Source organism: Urocitellus parryii, chromosome 4 (genome assembly GCF_045843805.1).
Source record: "Urocitellus parryii isolate mUroPar1 chromosome 4, mUroPar1.hap1, whole genome shotgun sequence".
NCBI lineage: Eukaryota > Metazoa > Chordata > Mammalia > Rodentia > Sciuridae > Urocitellus > Urocitellus parryii.
In genome coordinates, this window is record NC_135534.1 from 211,239,378 (window position 1) to 211,255,412 (window position 16,035).

Consider the following 16,035-nt stretch of genomic DNA (forward strand, 5'->3'; position numbering starts at 1 on the left):
GTCAGATCTATTGGACAGTGCCCCTGCCTGAAACCTCTCAGAGACCTTAACTAGAGGTCTTATGAAGCATCTGGAAGAGCTGGTGACCCTGAGGGTGTGTCTTGCAGGTAATATCTTTGAGTATCATCTCCTTCCTAATGCCCTTTCTTTTGGGAAACTTGCTACCTGGAGAGGCTGGAAGTGAGAAAGCATTTTGTTTTCCAACTCAGCAAAACTTGTGTTGAAATATATTCTCTAAATATTTCTGTTTGGCTTGAAAGCAGAGCAGTTCCTGCTTACAGTCCTTCTCTCTATTCTTATTTTCACTTTACCATAAATAACTGAAGGAAGCTGACTGGCCCTTTCAACTTGCTGTCAGAAAAATTAGGTCCTCAGACCTGTGTTCTACCCAACAACATTCAGCACAACTGTCCTCTCCCTCCTGAAACACATTCCTTTTGACTTGTGTTGGTTTGGCATTTGGGTGCTGCCTGTCATCATCCCCCTTCCTATTGGCACCCTAGACTCCTTGTTCAGGAATTCCCCCATTTGCACCATCCTGGCAGGAAGATGTGGAGTGACCCATCCTCTGGAACATGGGATACTAAGGAGTCTTGTGGGGAAATATCACCCAGGCCTAGGACTACCCCAGGGGTCCTGAGTCCCTCCTCCTTTTGCTGGATACAGCAAGACTAGCATCTGGGTTGTGTCCTGAACTCTTGACCCAAACACCTTAGACATCAATTGCCATCTGTACACCAGTTACCAAATATTTAGCCCTTTGACTCCCCAGACTTATGCCTGGAAGTTGGGTGCCCAGAACACCTGAGACTCAGAATGTCATGACTCCTGTTCCTAAGAGATGTACGGATCTTCTCCATTGGAAAAAATGCCTCCTTTTTGCCAGCTGTCTGGCAACTGTGACTCCCCTCCTCTCAATGTTAGATACTCCCTGGCTTCTCTGGGTTTTGTAGCCCTTTCCCCTAGACTGTGCATGTGAGTTTGATTTGCCCCTGGTACAAGTGCTCCTTCATTTATGACAGGGTAACTCCTGATAAAGCCATCATAAAATAAAAAGTGGAAATATCCTAAGTTGAGAAGGGCATTTAATACTCTTGAACTACTGACCATCACAGCTGACCTTGACAGTGCTGAGAACACTCACAGCCTACAGGTGGGATAGTTGTGCAACATAACAACCTTTTGTAATAAAGTGTTGAATATCATGTAATTTATTCAGTATTGTTCAGAAAGTGAAGAGCAAGGGTTGCATAGGTTGGCTTTTGCATCATGGTAAAAGCAAACATTGGAATGTTGGGGATATATGCATTTGAATGTCTCCCCACCTCCCAGTTCACTCTCTGCAAAGGGACTTTTTTTTTTTTTTTTTTTTTTTTTTTGTACTGGGGATTGAACCCCAGGGCACTATACCACTGAGATACATCCCCAGTCCTTCCTTCCTTCCTTCCTTCCTTCCTTCCTTCCTTCCTTCCTTCCTTCCTTCCTTCCTTCCCCGGGAATGAACTCAAGGGTACTCGACCACTGAGCCATATCCCCAGCCCTATTTTGTATTTCATTTAGAGACAGGGTCTCATTGAGTTGCTTAGCGCCAGCTTTTGCTGGAGCTAGCTTGGAACTCCCTGCCTCAGCCTCCCCAACCACTGGGATCACAGGCGTGTGCCACCGCGCCCTGCCCCAGTCCTTTTTATTTTATTATTTTTTAAAAATTTGAGTTGGGGTCTCTCTAAATCTCTCTAAGTTGCTGATGCTGGATTCGGACTTGTCATTCTCCTGCCTCAGCCTCCTGACTTGCTGGGATTACAGGTGTGCGCTACCGAGATCTGCAAGGAGGGGGACCTTTTAAAAAAGATGAATCCTAATATATTCCTCCTGATTTTACAGTAATCTGCACCTCTGCCAGGCGGCCCCAGCCTTGATTCTGGTAGCCTGGTCCCCTCTCCAGGGGCACTCGCTGCCCCTGGACCTCACCGCTTAGCATCTGCCTTCAGGACCTCCGCGCACTCGTGGCTTGCTCAGCACAAGCGTCCCCAGGAAACTTAACCAGTTTACCTCTTGGCGCGGGGGGCTGGCCCACAGGTTAGGGGCGTGCGGTCTGTGGGCGGGTCGGTAGGCGGTTCCTGGAGGCGTGGAGGGGACCGTACCTGCACTCTGCTGTGAGTCCTCGAGGGCAGATCCTAGAGGTGGTAGCGGGTCGGGGGCGGATCCTCGGGGTGGGCTTTTGGAGGATCCGTGGGCCTGGGGAGGATCGCTGGGCTCAGGGCGCGCCGAGAGCTGGTCCTCTTAGCTAATCGGGGCGGGTCCTCGGGCTCAGGGCTGGTCTTGGGGCGGGCTGGGGGCGGTCCTCGGACTCGAGGCGGGTCCTCGGGGCGGATCTCGGAGCTGCGGCCCCGGCGGGCGTCAGTGTGCGGCGCAGGAGGCCGCGGCATGGGGCGGGTGCAGCTCTTCGAGATCCGACTGAGCCACGGCCGCGTAGTCTACAGCCCAGGGGAGCCTCTGACCGGGACCGTGCGCGTGCGTCTGGGGGCGCAGCTACCCTTCCGAGGTGGGCGCGGGGTGCCTCGGGGGAGGGCGGTGGCCGCGCCCGCACCTGCCGCGGCCCGAGCTCCCGGAAGCGGGTGGTTCACGCTTTTTGGGGCCTGGGTCTGCAGTCCTCGGCGGACCCGGCGGGCTGCGGGAGGGCTGGGTCGCGGTTTCGGGTGCCGCAGGCCCGTTGTTGTTGGTGGGTGGCCGGCATCGGCTGGGGTGGAGCAGGCAGGCAGGCCCGTTGGCCCAGTCCTTCCGCATCTGCCCCTTCCTGTCCTCTCCGCTTAGGGGCAACCAGAGTCCAGGTGAGGGCCTAGCACCTGTCCACCTTGCCAAGGCTACCGCGACCGTGGACATACCCATGACTCCGACCTTCCTCATCTAGTTGCGCTCCGCACCTGCTGGGCCCTCATCTGAAACCTAGCCTTCTGGGTCCCCTCTCTTAGGCCACCAGGCATAGTGGGCAGGCTCTTCCTCTTAAGAGCTGCAGCCCCGCGAGCGTCAGTGCGCTGCTCAAGTGCGGATCCCCAGCAGAGTCCACTGGGCACCTTCTTACAGTCTGCCCAAGGTTTGTCCTTAGGGGCAGTATGTATTGGCTCATCCTGGTATCCCTTCACCCTAGCCCAGCCAGCTTCTTGGAGCTAGCCCGAGCCTCTGCAGATGCAGGCATCTGGGACTTTGGGGCCTGGGATCGGGTTCCACGGTGGCATTGATAGGACACTCTGCAGGTATGGGGCTCCTGTGCTCAGTAGTAGTCATATTGCTGCTTCCTGGGGACAGGGCTCGGAGAGGGACTTGATGGCTGAGCCCTCAGGGTGTGCTGGGCAGCATGGTGGTCATTGCCTGACCCCCAGCTCTGAGTAGAGGTTGGTGTGGGTGTCCCTGTGGGATGTTTCTCTGCGTTGGCCTCCTGTGAGAACCACCCAGCTGCTTCATCAAAACCACAGCTGCCACTTCCCTCTGCACCTGACCTCCCTGGCTTCTGCACTGCTGGCAGCTTGAACTTCTGGTGAGGACAGAGAGCTGTCATCCTCCCCTCAGTGGTCTTGGGCTGGGTGATGGCTTTCTGACACCTGACCTTCTGAGTTGCTAGGTCTAAGAGGAAGCTGAGTTGTAGGTGCTTCCCTCAGGCTCTGGGCTTATTGGGTTTCCTGGTGATGACTTTGTTGCCTCCTCTCCTGTGTCCCTACTTGGAGTTTGTGATTTGGGTGGGGGCAGGTGTGACCATCAGAGGGGATACAGCAGCTACAGGGCAGTTCTCCTTGGGCACAAAAGACAGGTGAGACTCAAGGCTATGTGCTCCTGGGCTAGGAGGAACCCACAGTCAGGAGAGAGGTCTTGTGTAGAGTTCACCACCTGGATTGTCCATCTTCATTCCCTCCCTGGATGGGCTTAGGTTGAGCAGGTCATTGCTCACCACAGTGACAGAATGGGCCAAGCCCCTGGCTTCCTAAGTCCCTGGCCTCCTTGTGGTAGGTAGAGGGTGGATAAATGGAGAGCTGACCCTATAGAGGCCAAAGGAGCCCCAGCACTTGGTCCTGACTATAAAATGTGCCAAAAGTGGAGATATGAGCTGGGGCAAGAGGTTGGATTATTCATATTGATGGGGGTGAATTTGCCAGGGTGCCACTAGGTTTTCCTTGATCCCTGCCTGGAATGGAACAGGAAGGACCATCGTTCTTTAAAGTTTCTGCTAGGTCCAGTAGGTGCTACAGGGAGACCCTTCACTCCCCGTGTGGGTGGCAGACCTGCCCCAAGGTTCCCGGATTTGCTCATTGAACACTTGCCCAATGAGTAGCAGTAATGGTCAGCACCCAGCCATGAGGACACAACTGCCTAAAAGCTGATGGGGAAGGGAATCCAGGAAGGAGCAATTTTCTGAAGCCTGAGGTGGGGCCAAGTAGGGTGGCCTTGTACTCTCCTTCCTCTCCTTGACCTCTCATTGTGGGTCAGAGGCATGTCTCCCCATTCTCCATTGGTCAGCTTCATGCACTCTGGAGGAGGCCATTCTGGTTATTCTCATGATACAGTTAGGAAGCAGGACAGGTAAGACTTAGTGAGAGAGTGTGACAGAGGCTGGGCTGCCTCCATTTTTGGGAGCCATTGGGGTTGGGACAGGTTTTGAGAACTTTGGGACCAGGACAGCAGTGAGTGGAGGTCTTCAAAGTCAGAGGGCTGGATGCAAGGGAGGGGGGTGCTAGGCAGGTGGACACACTGGTGTGAGGAGAAAGGTCCTGAAGTTCCTGTGAGCAACCTGTTCCAACCAAGGCTGACTCTGCTGGGTTGGTGCCTTGTGTTTTGCTATGCCTCGTGCAACAGTTTGGAAGCATTTACACCTGAGTGCTTGGCTCACAGGCCTCACTTTGGGGTGGATGCCTTGCAAGTACACCCCTGCCCCCATCCCATGACCTTATGATAGGCACTTGCTGGTGTGAGCACCTCACTTACTGCCAGGAGCAGGTAGCCCCACATCGGGGAGGAGGAATGGGGCTTCAGGGTCACCACCAAAAAGCAGCTCCAACATTAAAGTTTGAAAGTGGAGGAAACAGGGTGACTAGGTGACTGCCCCTGTACTGCCATCATGAGAGTCTGCACTCAGAAAGAAGTGTGTGCTGTGTCCAGTGCCTCTCCAGCAGCAAGGAGACCCTTTCCAATGTGCCCTGTGGTCTCCCCTCACTTCTCTTTGGGCAGAACTGCAACTGAGGGGCTGGGGATATAGCTCAGTTGGTAGAGTGCTTGCTTCACATGCACAAGACCCTGAGTTCAATTCCCAGCACCACCAAAAAAAAAAAAAAAAAAAAAAAAAAGAATTGCATCCTGAGATCCTGCCTGATCCAGAAATTTGAGAAGGCAAAAACCCAACCTCTCTCTGCCTCTGGTCTTGACCAGTGAAAACTGGCTCTCTGGGGAACTCCCAGCCTGACCTGAAACTCTGCTGACCAGCAGAGGAACAGCTCCAGGCTTTTGGTGAGGAAGTAGAAGTACTGTGTGCCAGCTGTGTCCCACCATCCTGCTGAGAGAGTGGGCAGGCCGGGTCCTCCACAGAATCTTTAACGTGTTGGGAAGATCACAGAGCCCGGGTTCCCTGGATTGGATGCTGTTTGTTTTTCTGGGCTCATGTGGCTCCATGTCCCACACTCCAAGGGGGTTTAGGCTGGGTCCTTGATGTTTCATTGAGGCCTGGATTGCTGCCTCCAGTAGTGTGTGTTCAGCCTGCATGTGATCATGTTTTCCACCTCCTACCTAACGCATGTCAAAGTGCTTAAAATTTGCCAATTTGACAGGTTAAAATTGAAAGTAATCACACTTTCCCTGATTTGTAGTGGGGAGGGGGCATCTGTTATGTAAAAGTCACGCCAAATGGCTGGGGTTGTAGCTTAGTGGTAGAACACTTGGCTAGCAGGCACAAGACCTGAGTTCCTTCCCTAGCAGTGAAAAAAATAATAAATCACCCTAAGCTAAATAGCTCAAACAATCATTTTGATGTTTGAGTTGAGGGTTAGGAATTTGGGCAGTGGTGGGCAGTGCATGTCTTCAGTTTTGTCTTCAATTCTGTTGCCGACTGGAAGAACTGGAAGCACCTCCTTCCCCTTCTAGCATTCTTGGTTGGTTCGGGCATCTGCAGGATTCACCTGCAGGAACCAGGAGGAACATGCTCTGTTCAAGAGGGTGTGTCCAAGCACACAGCATCTCTAGCCCCCTGGATAACTTTTCTAGGCCTGCTTTCACCCTGGTGTTTCTCAGGCTGGCATAGATTCCAAATCAGGGCTGAGATTAGTGTGATAGGCTAGCCTGGCATGGAGGCTGAGGAGAAAAGGGTGGTACAGGGGTCGGGGACAGAGGCCTGACATCAGTCAAAGGGAAGAGGGGTATATATGTGGAGAGCCACTTGGGGCTGAGGATGAGCCAGGGTTTGCAGGAGGGGTTCTGAGGGTGATCAACAGGAGGCCTGGGCCACAGGGTGTGGCTTGCCTAGGCAGACCCCAGGTGTGGCTAACTCTGGCACTTGGACACTAAGTGTTCCTCCTACCTGGTGGTTTTATTAGAAAGGCATCAGGGTCTGAGCAATCTTCCCCTCACACGGCCCCATCAAGTCTGGGAGAAGCACAAGGAAAGGAGCAGAAACCTTGATCTGACCCTGAAGGGAGAAGGGTTGGGTGGAACTGCAGGGTGCTTGTCACTGACTCCCACCGAATCCTTGCCTGGGCCTCTGTTGTGCTGTGGTTCTGTTGGGTTGATTCTCCCTGTGCCCAGCCTTGGCTGGTCTGATTTTCCAGCCATGGCTGCCTATCCACAGGCTCTGGACATGTTGGATTGAGGAATCGGAGTTTGGCCTTCAGTGGGTCCTGATGGATGGGGCACTCCCGCTAAATCAGCCTCCTGGGCAGTGCTGCCCAGGAAGTCAGGGGCCCCACCCTTTGGGGTGGCAGACTGTGGACCTGCTCAGGCAGGTCTGACCACATTCCTGCAGCAGGAGGGTTGGCAGTTAGCTTCCTGGAGCATGAAGGGGTGCCTTCCTGCCTAACTGACTTGCAGCAGTGGGGTGTCCCAAGAATCCCTTATAGGGGCTGTTTTCACAGGTCTGGTGGGGGGCCAAGGTTACCATTTTGGGGGTTACTACAGGAATTAGGATGAGCCATCCCCTGAATGCCAGGACAGATGAAACTCAGTTCCTTTGCCAGCCTGGCTTCCTGGAAAGCACTCTAAGATCAGGGATGGCTAGGGTGTTCTTGGAAAGGCAGGGGCTTCCTGTCTGGCTAGGGTGCTGCCAGGCTGGCTGGGACTCATGCTTTCCTCCCCTTGCAGCAATCCGTGTGACCTGCCTGGGTTCCTGTGGGGTCTCCAACAAGGCTAATGATGCAGGATGGGTGGTGGAAGAAAGCTACTTCAACAGCTCCCTGTCATTGGCTGACAAGGGTGAGTCTGTGAGCCAGTCCCTTATAGCATCCAAGTGGTGACCCCGAGGGCAGCCCTTGTCTGGAGTTGGCCTGTCTGGCCTGTCCACATCTGTCTCTTGGAACCCTGTGCTACTTCCCCATGGCTGTGTGCCCTGGTGGGCTACTTTCCCCTGCAGGCACTGTGGCATTGCCTCAGAGTGTCTGGGTGGCTGAAGGGGGCACCCTTCTTTGGTGCTAGATCTGGGTGGGCTCTGACCTTCTTGTAGCCATTTTATTCCCCTGTGTGCCCCACCTCCCCATTCAAGCCAAGTTCTCACCTGCAGCCTTTTGCTCAGGCCAGGGCTATGCTGCTGTGCTGAGATGGATGGGGAGACCAGTGTGGGCTGGGCAGCTGCAGGGCCACTGCTGTCCTGGCACTGTGGCTGCCCCATGGGCCTCCCGAGGCTGGCCCCCACCTCCCTCCTGTCTCTGCAGGGAGCCTGCCCGCTGGAGAGCACAGCTTCCCCTTCCAGTTCCTGCTTCCTGGTGAGAGCCCAGCTTGAATGGCTGCTAGGGACAATGGCCTGGGAGGGTAGGCCCCATAGGTGGAGTTGCCAGATGCCAGTTCCTGCTCTCTCCCTAGCCACAGCACCCACGTCCTTTGAGGGTCCTTTTGGCAGGATTGTGCACCAGGTGAGGGCTACCATCGACACTGCACGTTTCTCCAAGGATCACAAGTGCAGCCTTGTATTCTATATCTTGAGCCCTCTGAACCTGAACAGCATCCCAGACATTGAGGTGAGGATGGAACAGTGACCTCCTTGGTGGTCCCCATCTGTCCATCGTGCGGGGCAGAACTGAGGGTTTGGGTGTAGCAGCCTTTGTATTGAGCTGATCACTGGTACCTGGGGCAGGATTGAGAGGGCTTGTCCCAGTGCTGCGGGAATTCTGTTCACATTCACCTGCGCCCCACTTCCCTTTCTGTCTAGCAACCTAACGTGGCCTCTGCCACCAAGAAGTTCTCCTACAAGTTGGTGAAGACAGGCAGTGTGGTCCTCACGGCCAGCACCGATCTCCGAGGCTATGTGGTGGGGCAGGTGCTACGGCTGCAGGCTGAGATAGAGAACCAGTCGGGCAAGGACACCAGCCCTGTGGTGGCCAGTCTGCTGCAGGTCAGTGAGCTGTGGCTACTCAGGCCTATCCCCGTGGTACAGGTGGAGGGACGGGTTGGTTGCCAGCCTTCCCAGGCTCATAAGCTGTTTTTTTCCCCAGAAAGTGTCTTATAAGGCCAAGCGCTGGATCTACGACGTGCGGACCATTGCGGAGGTGGAGGGTGCTGGTGTCAAGGCCTGGAGGCGTGCGCAGTGGCAAGAGCAGATCTTGGTGCCTGCCCTGCCACAGTCAGCCTTGCCGGGCTGCAGCCTTATCCACATTGACTATTACCTGCAGGTTTGGTGCTGCTGAGGGTGGGGTGGCCTGAGGCTGGGTGGCCTTGACCCTGGCCCCTCACCACCCCCATCCTCCCCAGGTCTCCATGAAGGTGCCTGAAGCCACCGTGACCCTCCCCATCTTTGTTGGCAATATTGCTGTGAACCATGCTCCCCTGAGCCCTGGGCCAGGCTTGGAGCCACCTGCTGGACCCTCACCCCAAGTGGTGCCTTCCGCACCACCCCAGGAGGAAGCTGAGGTTGTGGCTGGCGGCCCCCACTTCTCGGACCTGGTCTCCCTCTCCACCAAGAGCCACTCACAGCAGCAGCCACCACCTGCTGTCTTGTGTTCTGTGCCTGTCGCCCCTGAGCCCTGTGCTCATGATGGCAGTCCTGCTCCCCACTCTCTGCACCCTCCCTTGTGCATCTCTACAGGTGCCACTGTCCCCTACTTTGCAGAGGGCTTTGGGGGCCCAGTGCCCACCACCAGCGCCTTGATCCTTCCCCCGGAGTACAGTTCTTGGGGCTACCCCTATGGTGAGTGGGAAGGCCAGGGATGGAGGTTGGGGAGGAGATGCCACAGCCCCTTGCAGACACAACTCTCTCCCCACAGAGGCCCCACCTTCTTATGAGCAGAGCTGCAGTGGTGCAGACCTTGGCCTGACTCCCAGGAGCTGACCCTTGAGAGCTGACCTCATGCTGCCTTTCCTGGTGGGCCTGGCCTCTGCCCTGGGATGGGGTGCCCAGGGCCTCGTGCCTTAGCTCTCTGCCTGGCCTGGCCGCTCAGGACTCATGCCTGTCCAGGCCACCTCTTGGCTGGAACAACCTCTCTCGGCTTCCCTATTGTCAGCCCTCTTCTCCCTGAGGTCGAGATGGGGGAGACAGGGACCAGAGACTGGAGAAACTCTGTAAATAAAGTGTTATATTTGTAGAGCCTGCCTCTACAGGACAGAGGGTGGCCTGCTTCCAGCCACGGATGCCCTGCAGCCTCCGGCCTGTGTTGGTTGGACCTGGTGCTCCCACCTTTTCTTTGGTTCTGCCCCATCTTTGCCCCCTCCCAGATGCATCCTTCCCCTGCGAGGCCCCTGCCCACAGTGGAACCCCCTCCCTTGGGCCTTTGGAGGCTGTTAACACCAATGCTCAGCTGGCTCGGCAGGTCATGCCTGTCTGCTCTCACCCAGGACCATGCTTTGAAGGCTATGTTCTAGGCTTCCAGAGCTAGATAGGTGGGGTACTGTGGGCAGTGTTTCCCAGAGAGGCACCCTGCTGCTCTGGTCCCCAGGGAGGGCCTGGAGGTACTGCCTTTGTTGCTCCATGGGAATGACTCAATGGGGGTAGTCAGGGTAGATTTGGGCCGCATGACTTCTCTGATAGAGTGGAGAGATACTAGGTGTGTCAGCCACCTTGGCTGAGTAACAAGTTCATGACTCTTAAGGAACAGGTCACATACTCACTAACCTGATTGCACCAGAGGACAGGCCTGGTAAGTGGCTGTCATCCCTAGGCTGTAGCTTCAGATGGACAGATGGACTATGGGCTGTCACTTGCACATGCTGTAGGCCAGCCCTTGCAGTTGGCAGTGTGGGCTCTGGCCAGGTAGCCTTGTACTTAGCTAACACTAACTCCCTGGGACAAGAGGAAGGATGACAACTGGAAGAAGGCGGACAGGAGGCTACAGGTGGGTTAGTCTGTAAGCACATGCTAGAAGTAGTGCATCTACTTCCAACCCAGGAAAGATGCCTGGGTTGGAGTCCCATGTTGGCCTCTAGCCAGTGCCACCCCGCAGGTGCTTGGCTTCCTGGCTTCCATCACTTGTGAGGGTGCCAACAGTGCCTGCCTCTCAAGTCTGTCTAGGCTTGATGAGCACACATCACCTGATGAGAACTGCGGATATGTGGTCAGTGGCCATCAAAGGAAGGCAGGTCTACAAAATTGGAGTGGGAGGCCTGCCTATAGCCTACTTGTCACATGCATTTGTGGTCACATTTGCATGGTAAGGGGTTTCCCCCACATTTTAACTGCATATGTTCATCTAACAACTAACTGTCTCTTGTATTATTCTGAGCACACAAAACAGTGCCATCCTAGGATAAGACAGATAACATGCCCAGTAAGAGTACAGGGTTGTCATGTGACATGCAGGATACAGAGCCAGATAAAGCAAAGGGCTGGGCGATCTCATTGTTAACTAGAGGTACACTGCAAAGTGAACCCTTCGTATACTAGAGATAAAAGTTTCCTGGAGGGGTCAGAGGAGGTCCTAAGGCAGGAGTGGAGATGGAGTGGGTTACAGGGAGGGTGGGTTGGGGGCTCAGGGGCTTTGACAGAACAGTTGAATCGCCCTAAAGAAAACTGGAATGGCACTTAGGGCTGTCCATTCCTCTTTATCTGTGTACACTGACAATGCAGATGTAGCAGAGTCATTTTTCTATTTTTTCCTCATGAGACTGAGTCTATGACTATCAAGACTCAGAGTGTCCTTAGTTCTTGGCGGTGAGAACATCAGTTTTTCTGTATGCTTTTCTCAAGTCTCAGGGACAAAAGAGACAGATTTGGCCACAGGAAGCAGGTAGTCTAAAAGGCTTTATGAGGCTCTAAGTACATTGTCCAGCGAAGGGTGCTTGGTGTGCAAGAAAGTCCTTGCCCTGTGCATAGCAAGTATGTGCCTGGGGATAGCCAGGGGCAGCATCTCATCTGAGAAACCCCAGTCCATCAACCCTTCCAGTGTGACATCACTCCCAGCCACAGCACCCATTCTTAACCAGAGCTACCCCCTAACTGGGACACCTCCCAACCAGGGCACTCCTCCATACTGGAATACCCCCTTCCCATTCATGACACCTCTGCCAGCTGGATCATCTCCCTAGAGGGGAAATCCCCTCTGTGCAGTTTCTCAATCCTTAGGACATCCTCCCAATCAGAATACATGTGGAGTTGGGACATTCCCCTAGCTGGAATCCCTCCTAGCAGCTGGAGCATTCCTCCCTACCAGGAACCTGGGACCTTGCCCAAGTAGGGTCCCTCCTCTAACCAGAGCACCTTCCTCCATGCCAGGCACACCCCATAAGCACATCACCCCTCTGCTGCAGACCCCCAATTGGGGCACCCCCCTACAAAGCAACTCAGGATGACTGCCTTTGTGAAAGCTCAGGAAATCAAAATGTATCTGGCTTTAGAGGTTAAGAGTTGAGCCTTGAGTTCTTCACCCTAGGCCTGCCCACCAGAACACCAATTTACAGTCCTTCTCATCTGCAGGGGTGTGTTCTACAACACTCTGTGGATGACTGAAATCACATGTGGTACTGAAACCTGTACATACAATGATTTTCCTTACACATACAATAAAATTTAACCAATGAATTCTGTATAGGAATAGACTGACATTAGTAACAAAATAATTAGTTGGGTATAGTGGCCCATGCCTGTAATCTCAGTAGCTTGGGAGGCTGAGGCAGGAGGACCATGAGTTTAAAGCCAGCCTCAGCAATTTAGTGAGGCCCTAAGCAACTCAGCAAGACCGTCTTCAAAAAAAATAATATATGTATATATATATATGGCTGGGGATGTGGCTCAGTGGTTAAGCGCCCCTGGATTCAATTCCTGGTACACCCCCCACCCCGCAAAATAGAAGAATTATATAATGTACTGTAATAAAAATTGCATGACTGATCTCTCAGCCATCTTATTGTTCTGTATTCACCCTTCTGTAAGTGCCTATGTGATGGGAGGAAGTAAGGTGAATGGTGTAGGTGATGTAGCAATGGGCTACTACTGACCTGATCATGCTGTAGGAGAGATCACTTGCTTTGGGTGATCCTAGACCTTTGAGCCATCATGGTATGGGTGGTTGGATGTCGCAGATAATGTTTTCTTTTTGTGATGTTGGGGTGGTGGAAATGGAGCCCAGGGCCTCATGCAGGTAGGCAAGTGCTCTACCTCTGAGCTCCAGCTCTAGCCCTTATTTTGTTTGAGGTAGGGTCTGGCTAAGTTGCCCATTCTGTCCTTGAACTTGTGATCCTCCTGCTTCAGCCTCCCAAATTGGTGAGATGACAAGCCTGCATCATTTGTCTGGTGTAGTTCTCCCCCTGCCCCCCAACTTTTTGTAATAACAGAAATTGGAAGTAATTTTGTCTTTTCAACAACAACAACAAAAATTTGCTGTAGAGACTAGTCATTTGGTGATCATATAGGTGAATTTATTACTGAGTTCCATCCAAGGACTGTATTCCGAAGGCTGAAGCAGGAGGATCCAAATTTAAGGCCAGTTGTGGCAATCAGTGAGAACCTCTCTCAAAAAAGGGCTGGGGATGTAGCTCAATGGTTGAACACTTATCTAGCATTTCGGGCCCTGGGCTCAAACCCCAGTTTAAAAAAAATATTTCTGGGGCTGGAGTTGTAGCTCAGGGGTAGAGTGCTTGCCTGGTACATGTGGGGCACTGAGTTCAATTCCCAGCACCACATCTAAATAATCAAATAAAATGAAGGTCCATCAACAACTAAAACAAACAAATAAATAAATACAATAGTCTGTTCAATTTGAAACACTTCAGCAAATTTTGGCATTGTCCCCACTTCTCTTTCAGTGTCTTCTGCCGATGACTCAAGTTCTTCCTTAAGAACTTTTTCCTTAGTCAATGCCTTCAATTCTACTGGAAATAGGGCAGCAGCTTCTTCACCGCTAGAAGTTTTTGTTTTGCAATCCAAACCTATTCTTCAGTCTGTGTAATCATCCCTTGAAGTAAATGGCTTGGTGCCCTCTATTTCAAGGGCTCCCTTGGGGAAGTCTTGTTTTAGGCTCAATGCCTTTTGGACGCTGCCACTAATTGCAACACGTTTCTGTTCATTGTCTACCCACAAATTTAATACCTTGTGCACCTCAAAGCAGCGCTCACAGGCACTGTAATCCTATTGCTCCAGTGCGAGGTGCGACAGGGAAGCTAGCAGATTTCTTTTTCTTTCATAATTGCACGGATGGGAGATCTTCCTTTCCTAGGAGGATCTTATCAACCTCAGCATCCGGTTTCTTTTATGAAGTCGAGAACTAACTTTCTTTTTCACTTAAAGGAAGCATTGTGCAGCCTCTCTTTGGCATTTCCGAATCGCGGCATCCCCTCTCCGGCGCTCAGGGGCCATTACCAAGAAAATTAAAGGTGCTGGGCAGCGCGCAAGCTCTCGATGCCCACAGCTGGCGGCCGCCTGAGCGGCCACGGGGGCACAGCGGGCAGCGCCTGCAGCGCGGATACGCTGCGCAAAGGGGAGACAGCTATCCAAACGCAGCGCGATTGAAAGCCTAGGGACCAGTCAACCCGGTGGCCACGCCTGTCATCCCAGCGATCGGGCGGCTGAGGCAGGAGGATCTCAAATTCAAAGCCAGCCTCAGCAAATTAGGGAGACCCTTTTATTTTGACTTTCTTTTTAACAACAACAAAAAGTTGCGGCAGAAACTAGTAATTTGGTGAAAATATGAGTGACTTTAATACCCAGTTCCATCCAAGGATCGCATTCTATAATCGTCCTTATTTGGGCACAATGGTGCCCACCCATAATCCCAGCTCTTTGGGATTAAATAAAAATAATAATAAAAAATGGCTGGGGATATGGCTTGAGGGTTAAGCACCCCTGGGCTCAACCCTCGGTTAAAAACGAAACAAAAAAAGCCTAGGAAATTCAATACTGAATTTTCCAAGGCGGCTGACTGGAGTAACTGAAAGAGAAGGTAGCCAAATCCGAGACTGGCGATGAAAGGATTCCCGGCAGCCACTATATACTCAGCTGTGCAGCTTCTCCGCTCCAGGATACTCCCAAGCGCCCAGCTAGCCCGGGACGTTGAAGCCGGGCGCTAGCGCGCAGGCGCCGCCCGGCCCCGCTCCAACGCGCAGGCGCCTCCAAGGTCCCGCTTAGGCGCGCAGGCGCCCCTCACCTCCGACACCGGCGCGCCGGCGCGAGCGCGCGCGCAGGCGCAGACGCGGGCAGCCAGCCCCGCCCCGGCCCTGGGCCGCGAGGCGCGGGCGGGGCGATGGCGCGCGGGAGGGGCGGGGCCACGCTGCGGGCCCGGGCCATGGCGGCCGCCGATGCCGAGGTGAGGCGCAGGGCCGGCGGGGCGGCAGGGGGTTGGCCGGCGGCGGCAGCGGTGGCGGCGGCGGCCGCGGCGCGGGGGCGGGGAGCCGGCTAGGTGGCGGGCCGGGCGGGGACGCGCGCCCCCGCCGCTGCCTCAGGTCAGGCCGCGCCGAGGCCCCGGCGTCCGGCCCGCGCTCCGCCGGCGCGCTTTGTGCGCGGCGGGCCCCGGCGGCGGCGGCGGCGGCGGGTGGCCGCGGTCCCGCTCCTCCCGCTCGCGAGCGCAGCTGCCGCGCGCTGGCCTGGCCGGGCGGGCAGGGCGGCGGGGACAAAAGGGAAAGTGGGGCCGGCCAACTTGGGCGCCGTGGAGGCGAGGCCGGCCCTGCGCCCGCTGGCCCTCACCGTGACCTTTCACTCGGTGCGAGAGCGTGGCACCATCTTTACGGAAAAGTTGGCGGTCCCGGCGCGCCTCTCGGCGGACAAAGCGCTGCCGCCCGCAGCCACCGGCGGGGCGCTCGCGCGGGGGGCGCCCGCGCCTCAAGTTTATTTCCCAGCAGCCGCGGCCCGGCCCCGCGGCCGGGGAGTTGGCGTTCTTTTGTTTGGGGTGGTGGCTCCCCCGGCCCGTTCCCGAGGGTCGGTCCTGTGCCGGCCGTGGCGGCGCGGACGGCGCTCTGGGAGAGGCGGACCCGGCTGCCCCCGCCGGCAGCGGCCGGACGGGCGCCGGTGGGACGCGGAGTGGTGCGCTCTGGGCCCCGTGGACCGTGGCTGCCCTGCGGGAGAGCCGCAGCCGTGGGACCTCTAGACTGAAAAGTGACGAGGAGCCGGCTTGACATCCTGGCACACCGGCTTAACAGTAGGTGGTTATCTTGGGTGACGCGTGGTCGCTGCATCGCCGGCTCGCTCCCTTGCTCTTGGGGGTTTGTTGTTGTAAGTGAACTCGGAAGGTGCTGGGGAGTTCTGATTGAAGGCAGGGAGTGTTTGCTCAAGGACCGAGTTAGGCACCGGAACCCAAAGGGGCAGAACATCCCGAGGCACTTGCGGGCTGGTAGGGAAGATGTGGAGTGATTAGTGATGTAATTTGTTGAGTGCCTGCTGTGTCCCAGGCACTGTGGTAGCTCTTAAGAGAAGTTACCTCTTATAGTTTCTTCTGTGCG

General features: G+C 54.8%; 2 protein-coding genes across 9 annotated transcripts in view; both read left to right on the plus strand.

Moving 5' to 3' along the window:
- Positions 1–2,401: 2,401 nt before the first annotated feature.
- On the plus strand, positions 2,402–11,108 carry Arrdc1 (arrestin domain containing 1). Its single transcript, XM_026415174.2, has 8 exons — positions 2,402–2,542; positions 7,330–7,440; positions 7,896–7,946; positions 8,044–8,198; positions 8,390–8,572; positions 8,673–8,849; positions 8,929–9,364; positions 9,441–11,108. The coding sequence occupies exons 1-8, from the start codon at positions 2,425–2,427 to the stop codon at positions 9,503–9,505; spliced, it is 1,296 nt and encodes a 431-aa protein (XP_026270959.2). The 5' UTR covers positions 2,402–2,424; the 3' UTR covers positions 9,506–11,108.
- Positions 11,109–14,864: 3,756 nt separating this feature from the next.
- The window catches only part of Ehmt1 (euchromatic histone lysine methyltransferase 1), a 155,433-nt gene continuing 154,262 nt past the window's right edge, over positions 14,865–16,035 (plus strand). For 3 of the 8 annotated variants that reach the window (XM_026415206.2, XM_026415208.2, XM_026415209.2), the window contains exon 1: positions 14,875–14,906. In XM_026415206.2, coding sequence (XP_026270991.2) covers positions 14,886–14,906 — 21 coding nt within the window. In that variant the 5' untranslated portion in view covers positions 14,875–14,885. Of the gene's footprint in view, positions 14,907–15,633; positions 15,739–16,035 lie in introns of those variants that run through there. The other 5 variants (XM_026415212.2, XM_026415210.2, XM_026415207.2 and 2 more) reach the window with 5 other exon arrangements.

Bases quoted from the DNA above. Each gene is read 5' to 3' on its own strand.
- Arrdc1 (XM_026415174.2), top strand. From the start codon at position 2,425: ATGGGGCGGGTGCAGCTCTTCGAGATCCGACTGAGCCACGGCCGCGTA. The intron at 7,441-7,895 runs GTGAGTCTGTGA...CTGTCTCTGCAG, and splicing joins CCTGTCATTGGCTGACAAGG to GGAGCCTGCCCGCTGGAGAG. The intron at 8,850-8,928 runs GTTTGGTGCTGC...CATCCTCCCCAG, and splicing joins ACATTGACTATTACCTGCAG to GTCTCCATGAAGGTGCCTGA.